The sequence below is a fragment of the Lampetra fluviatilis genome, chromosome 46, assembly GCF_964198595.1.
Source record: "Lampetra fluviatilis chromosome 46, kcLamFluv1.1, whole genome shotgun sequence".
Classification (NCBI taxonomy): domain Eukaryota; kingdom Metazoa; phylum Chordata; class Hyperoartia; order Petromyzontiformes; family Petromyzontidae; genus Lampetra; species Lampetra fluviatilis.
The window spans coordinates 10,438,744-10,445,979 of NC_136320.1; the positions used below are offsets into that span (position 1 = coordinate 10,438,744).

Below are 7,236 nucleotides of genomic sequence, written 5' to 3' on the forward strand. Positions count from 1 at the left end.
CAAAGCATAATGTTTCCACCTCCGTGTTTGACGGTGGAGATGGTGTTCTTGGGGTCATAGGCAGCATTCCTCCTCCTCCAAACACGGCGAGTTGAGTTGCTGCCAAAGAACTCCATTTTGGTCTCATCTGGCCACAACACTTTCACCCAGTTGTCCTCTGAATCATTCAGATGTTCATTGGCAAACTTCAGACGGGAATGTATATGTGCTTTCTTGAGCAGGGGGACCTTGCGGGCGCTGCAGGAATTCAGTCCTTCACGGCGTAGTGTGTTACCAACTGTTTTCTTGGTGACTATGGTCTCAGCTGCCTTGAGATCATTGACAAGATCCTCCCGTGTAGTTCTGGGCTGATTCCTCACCATTCTCATGATCATTGCAACTCCACGAGGTGAGATCTTGCATGTGTAGTAGGTTCCAGGAGACTTGGATGACGTAGTTGGAGGCACACTTATTTATTAACCACAATGTACATAACAGGCCGAGATGTACAACACTCGAAGGGGTATTGGCCCCTTCACCCGTCTAACAGGGAGATCACACAATCTATGTCACGCTAGCCTACTCCTAGGTCCTCCACTACAGGGCTAGGGGAGGCTAGCTAACCCAGCTCTGGTTAAGCTGGGATTACGGCACCCTGAGTCCCCAGACCGGCTCTTACAAGAGCATCGGCTCTGAGCTCTTGGGGCCACGCCACTGGCTTGCCCTGGTCGATCCTGAGAAGGACAGCGATCCAGGGGAGTCCCAGGGCCTATCTAGCCGGTCTTCTTGCTTCGGTGGTTTAGGCTGAACACTGAACCCCGAGCCCTCTGGCTCACCGCCTTATATAGCAACTCCCCCACTGAGGGGTGGGGCCGTGGGGGATCCCAGCACCGTGTTAGCCCCCCAGGCTAAACGGTGCGGACGTGGATGTAAGCACCTCTTGGCGTACGGGCATAACCATGCCCAGTGTGTTTGTTTGCCCTCCGTAACACCTCTACACATGGAGCCCCCGGCCGAGGGAAATTGACAGTTCTTTTGTGTTTCTTCCATTTGCGAATAATCGCACCAACTGTTGTCACCTTCTCACCAAGCTGCTTGGCGATGGTCTTGTAGCCCATTCCAGCCTTGTATAGGTCTACAATCTTGTTCCTGACATCCTTGAGAGCTCTTTGGTCTTGGCCATGGTGAAGAGTTTGGAATCTGATTGATTTATTTCTTCTGTGAACAGGTGTCTTTTATACAGGTAACAAGCTGAGATTAGGAGCACTCCCTTTAAGAGTGTGCTCCTAATCTCAGCTCGTTACCTGTGTAAAATACACCTGGGAGCCAGAAATCTATCTGATTGAGAGGGGATGAAATACTTATTTCCCTCATTAAAATGCAAATCAATTTATACAAATTTTGACATCCGTTTTTCTGGATTTTTTTGTTGTTCTTTGTTATTCTGTCTCTCACTGTTCAAATAAACTACCATTACAATTATAGACTGATCATTTCTTTGTCAGTGGGCAAACGTTCAAAATCAGCAGGGGATCAAATACTTTTTTCCCTCACTGTACATACACAGATACTAAGCTATTGTGAAAGCCCGGTGAGCCGTTTGTATGTTTCTACACCAACAAAATTATAAGAGGCTTGCAGAAGTCCAAAAAGTAATAGAAAGTGGGGGTAAATAGTTGATCTAAAAGGTTTCTGAAAATTGTTGACCCCCTGCCCCCTAGTACATACTGACTGTGGTGGTACCTGCTTTCACTACAGCAGTGCATACTGACTGTGGTGGTACCTGCTTTCACTATAGCAGTGCATACCGACTGTGGTGGTACCTGCTTTAACTACAGCAGTGCATACCGACTGGTGGAACCTGCTTTCACGACAGCGGTGCATACCGACTGTGGTGTTACCTGCTCACTACAGTACATGCTGACTCTATAGCAGTATATATCGACTCTATAGCACAAACTACTAACTTGACAGTGCCGTCATGAGGCCTAGTCCCGTGCAGAGCCCCCGGCCTCGCCTAGATTGCCCAGCCGGCCGAGGTGGCACCTTGGCACCCTCGCCCTCCCCCACCATCCCCCCCCGCCTGCTCTACAATAATAGTATCTAAGTGCTATAATATTAGTATCTACCAACCCTATAGTAGTAAGTGCACACATTGGGGTGGGGGGTAGAAGAGGACATGACACTTTGAAGAATTCACCTCAGCGTTGTTTTCTTTTGCATTTTTTACGCAAAAGATAATTCCCCCTCCCCCCTCCCAATGAACGCGTATGCGTTGCTAGGAGCTAATAATAAATAGTACTTAAAATCGGAATAGCGCTGGCTCACCACGGGGCTTATCGCGTGGTACCTGGCTATTTTTTAAACAAAAACCCCACGGTTCGTGAGGCAAATCCTTCGCAAGTTTCGTCGACACACAGACAGACGGACAAAAAATGACATTGCAGACATGATTCCTTGTAAAAGGTTTCAGTTTGGTGTTTTAACAACTTAACACTTGTTTTGTTGCCAGATAAAAGGGGAAAAACCTATTCTCATATTTTGCTACTGGCAAAAGGGAGGTCCCATGATGTAGATGCTCACCCCGAGCTCTCATTACTCTGATAGTGCATTGTCTTTGTGCTGCACGCCTTTTGGCGTCCTCTGGTCTAACACCGTTTGAGACGAGGCAAAAAAAAAGCTCTCTCTGGTGTGAACCAATCAGTTTCAAAGACAATGCATATCTTATCAGAGTATGTTTTTTGTTTGCATTTTGACCACAAGTATTGTGGTTAATGCAGACATGATTCCTTGTAAAAGGTTTCAGTTTGGTGTTTTAACAACTTAACACCTGTTTTGTTGCCTAATAAAATGGGAAAATCCTATTCTCATGATGTACATAGAAAACTAATCTTTAAAAGCTGAGTTAGTAAATAGAAAAGTTCAAATCTGTGTGTGAAAGTTGTTGTCTATGTGTGTAAGTCCATGTGTGTGTGTTAGTCAATATGTGTGTGTGTGTAAGTCTATGTGTGTGCGTGTCTTTTTTGCCCGGGCAATACCGGGTACTTCCCGCAAGGATATAATATATTTTAAAATCTGATGCTGTTTCTTGATGGAGTACGTTTCTTCTGCAGGCCAAATTGCTTTTTTGCAGGATGTGGGGAGATTCATACACAGTAAGCTGCCACACAGGTAACCATGTGCCTTCGGATTCAGTACTCAACCTCATATGCACTAATAGCGGCTAAATGTATTGCACATATTTCATGTCTCCTGGATTTGAATACGTATTCCCATGTGAGTTCATGCAAAAGAGAATTTTTCATCTCTAGTAATTTACGGCTTGTATTTCTTTCCACAATACATTAAACCCTTAATATTCGTTCAGGATATATTGATAATGAATGATGAGCCATTAAATCCACGAATATTAATATTGAAAGCTTATGGGGAAAATATGGTTCGGGGCATACACATATAATCCATTTAAACATAAACATAGCACTACATAATTTGTTGCAGAAATGCAAAACCGTGATTATAAAACCAATGACTTAAGGGTTGACTGTACTTTGAAACCTTTTGAGTCACCATGACTCTCACATCTTTGATCATATTACTACAATCTCCGTAATAATTCCTTTCCCTGAGCTGCTACAGCATACATCATGTGATATGGTACAGCAATTTTGGACAACTAAGCTCTCCTTGTGTCCTAGGCAGAGACTTTCACAATTTGTGAAGGCAAATAAATACTTGGAACCCAGATTTCCATTAATATGTGGGACTCATTGAAAGCATTCATCACAGTGAAATGTATTGCAATAAAATAAATGTATTCCTATGCAATAGCCGTAGATGGTGAGAATGCATTTGATTTGGTAGAATGGCCTTTACTATGGCAACCACAAATATTGGACTTTTATGCCCTTAATCATAATTACATGTATATAGCGCTTTTCATCAAATATCTCAAAGCGCTGCACAGGACACAGCAGCAGCAGACGCTCAGCATGAAAATATAAATACATTTTAAGAATAATTTACTAAATGAATAAAAAATTTAATAAGCGGAAGAATATAAATTAATTTTAAGGCGCATTTTTTTAATGTCCATAGACTCCGATCCTGATATCTCATGGAAGAGCATTCCATAGCCTGGGGGCTACACGAGAAAAAGCTCGGTCACCCATAGACCGAAACCTCGACCTGGGAATATAGAGAAGATCTGCATCCTCAGATCTTATGGACCTTGTGGGGACATATGGGTGCAGCATGGGCAAGATGGTTCATTGCTTTATCTGTTAACAATGGGATTTTAAACCATATTCTATGTGAAACTGTAAGCCAGTGCAGGGAGACCAAAACGGGTGTAATATGCTTAACACGTAGGCTTTCGCGACCAATATCATCCATAACAGAGATCGCGAAACAATAAGACTTCTCCAAAAATCTGGCTGTCGCCTAATGAAGCTAGTTGTAATTACTGGCGAAACGTCGTGGCTTGGCTCTCCAATACACTGGTGTGCTGTATTAGTGACGAATTGGCATGTTCTGTTTACGTGACAACCCCTACAAGTTGGCTATGTCGGGTGGTGCCGGTTTTTAACGACACATATTTGCACGATCTAACCCAAAAAAAACCTCTTATGGGTGTAATATGATGTGAAGAAGTTGTTTTGGTTAACACCCTAGCAGCCGCATTTTTAACATGCTGCAAATTGATTAGCACCTTCTTAGCAACGTTAGGGAGTAAGACATTACAATAGTCTATGCGAGATGAGTTGAAGGCATGTACCAGCTTTTCTGCATCTGAGGCAGAGAGAAGGGATTGGATATGGGAGATATTCCAAAGATGGAAAAATTAAGTCGTGTGATCTTTTTAATATATATTAGTAACCATACTGAGCACTTTAGAAGAAACAAAAATAACACCATTAACATTAACGCAGGTACGTGTGTTGTATACCAACATTGTGTTTTGCTTGTGTTTTCATTTAATGTACGTTTATTCAGATGAAGTCCCTCAATGTAAATGTGGTTCTGTTGGTGCCATCATGCTGCACAGTAGGGAAATATGCATCTTTCCACACATGTTTTTGCATCCTCTCTGTGATGCGTTTTTGTGCACAGGCAAGAGGTGATCACCATTGCAGAGCATGATGGAGGCGGGATTGACCCTGACAATGACCCCACTGACCCCACCTCTGCTCTGCCCGCGCCTTCCAACCAATCAGCTTACAGGGACCTTTCTGCTAGCCAACCCCAGCCAATGGACTCGCATGAGGGATACGAAGATGAGGAGGGATACGAAGATGAGGAGCTTTTCATTGAAGAGTTTGACTCTGACAAAGAATGACGAGTTTGAGTTGGAAACCAAACAGCAGCACTATTCTCAGAATAAAGACCGACCAGGGCTAATAAGATGTATGGAAAAAGGAATGTTCTGTCATACAGTGGGCTTGAGGTGGTCAAAGTCTATATTATTTATTATTATGCTGTTTTACCCAGGAAGATGTCTCAAGAGTTTTTCTTGAGGGTCCTGTCAAGTTACTGCTGTAGGGGGCAATGTAATGCCGATTTACTAATTTGCAGGTAATTTTTCAGCATTGAAATATTTGACCAATATCAGTTACATTGAGTATTTTTTATCCTTTGGGTTCTCTGATTTCATCCCGAGGAAATCCAAGCAAAACAGGGAAAAAATACAAACTCTACACAAAAAGGCACCGAACTCGGGATCAAACCCATGTACTTTATGTGACGCACGAGTGTTACAACTGCGCCACCCTACTGCCCTCTCCAATTTCCACAGGATGACTTTTTTGGTCAAATTGCTTGCCCTTGGTTCAATTGCCTTTGTTAAGTAATGTAAGAAAAACAAGGGATTGGCAGATAACTTCATTGTTAAATATGGAATATTTTTTGTTCCCAGAGCTGCTCCGTTGCATTTGCAGTAAATGACCAAAGTGATGTCAACTGTTAATTCACATTAAAGTTCCTCCAATATCAAGCACAATAGGAGGCCATTCAACCGATGTCTGGAAAATACGAATACATTGTATGAAAATAAATGGTTTGTAAATACTTGGCCAGGTCAATGTTTGTGTTAAAACAACAGGGCTCTTAATCCTGTTGCTAGTTTCAATCTCACTGGGGTGGCAGTGGGTGATACCTCATATAAAACACTTTTTTTGTTGTTTAAATAACCTAAGCAGTTGAAAAGCCCCATTTGAGTTCAACCAAAATTGTAACATTCTTTGGGTCTTTCAGTAAAGTCGCGTAGATATAACAATAACATAATAAAAATGTCAAAGTGAATTAAAAAAATATCACCACGTTTCGATCGCAACACAAGCAATCGTCATCAGGAGAAAATAGGGGGAAAGCTGCTGAGGCAGGCTGTTTTAAAGGTTTGAAATGGGTGTAGCCCAAGGGTCATAAACGAAGTGGGCAGGGCTAGTGATGTTAAAGTGAGAGAGATTAGCACGTCAATGTTAACAGCGGCTGTGTTAGTGTGCACCTGTTAATGTAAAATCAGAAAGTCGAATATAACTGCTAACATCGGAAGGTAGGATGGAAACATCACAGCCAGTTATGACTTAAACTGGTTCATAACGTCCTTCCAATGATTGCTCAATCTGTACCCATCTTCTCGGTTGAAATTGTATCTGTGTCTATATATCTGAATGGCTTGGTGAACGAATCTTTGTTGATAGTGGGTTTGCAGAGTACCTTCGTCTTGGAGAAATCAATTTCGTGAGCCCAACGCATTAAAACAATGATCAGCCACGGCTGAGGTATTGGTCCTACCATGTTTCAGATCTGCCTTATGTTCACGAACACGGTCCGAGACATGTCGCTTAGTTTCCCCAATCTAACTACTGCCGCAGACACAGCTTAGTTTGTAGACAACCGAGAAGATGGGTACAAACTGAGCAATCATTTGAAGGACGTTATTGACCAGTTTAAGTCATAACTGGCTGTGATGTTTCCATCCTACCTTCCGATGTTTTCAACTCTGATTTTACATTAACAGGTTCACACTAACACAGCCGCTGTTTACATTGACATGCTAATCTCTCACTTTAACATCACTAGCCCCGCCCACTTTGTTTATGACCCTTGGGCTACACCCATTTCAAACCTTTCAAACAGCCTGCCTCAGCAGCTTTCCCCTCTTTTTTCTCCTGATGACGATTGCTTGTGTTGTGATCGAAACGTCGTGATATTCTATTATTTTTTATTCACTTTATTTTCTTTTTTTATTATTTTATT

At 42.4% G+C, this 7,236-nt stretch overlaps 1 protein-coding gene across 5 annotated transcripts in view; it reads left to right on the forward strand.

The window, feature by feature from the left end:
* Positions 1 to 5,992, forward strand: part of RAD17 (RAD17 checkpoint clamp loader component) — a 94,337-nt gene extending 88,345 nt beyond the window's left edge. For 2 of the 5 annotated variants that reach the window (XM_078877129.1, XM_078877132.1), the window contains 2 exons: positions 3,093 to 3,150; positions 5,092 to 5,992. In XM_078877129.1, coding sequence (XP_078733255.1) covers positions 3,093 to 3,150; positions 5,092 to 5,317 — 284 coding nt within the window. In that variant the 3' untranslated portion in view covers positions 5,318 to 5,992. Of the gene's footprint in view, positions 1 to 3,092; positions 3,151 to 5,091 lie in introns of those variants that run through there. The other 3 variants (XM_078877131.1, XR_013640089.1, XM_078877130.1) reach the window with 3 other exon arrangements.
* The last annotated feature ends 1,244 nt before the right edge of the window (positions 5,993 to 7,236 follow it).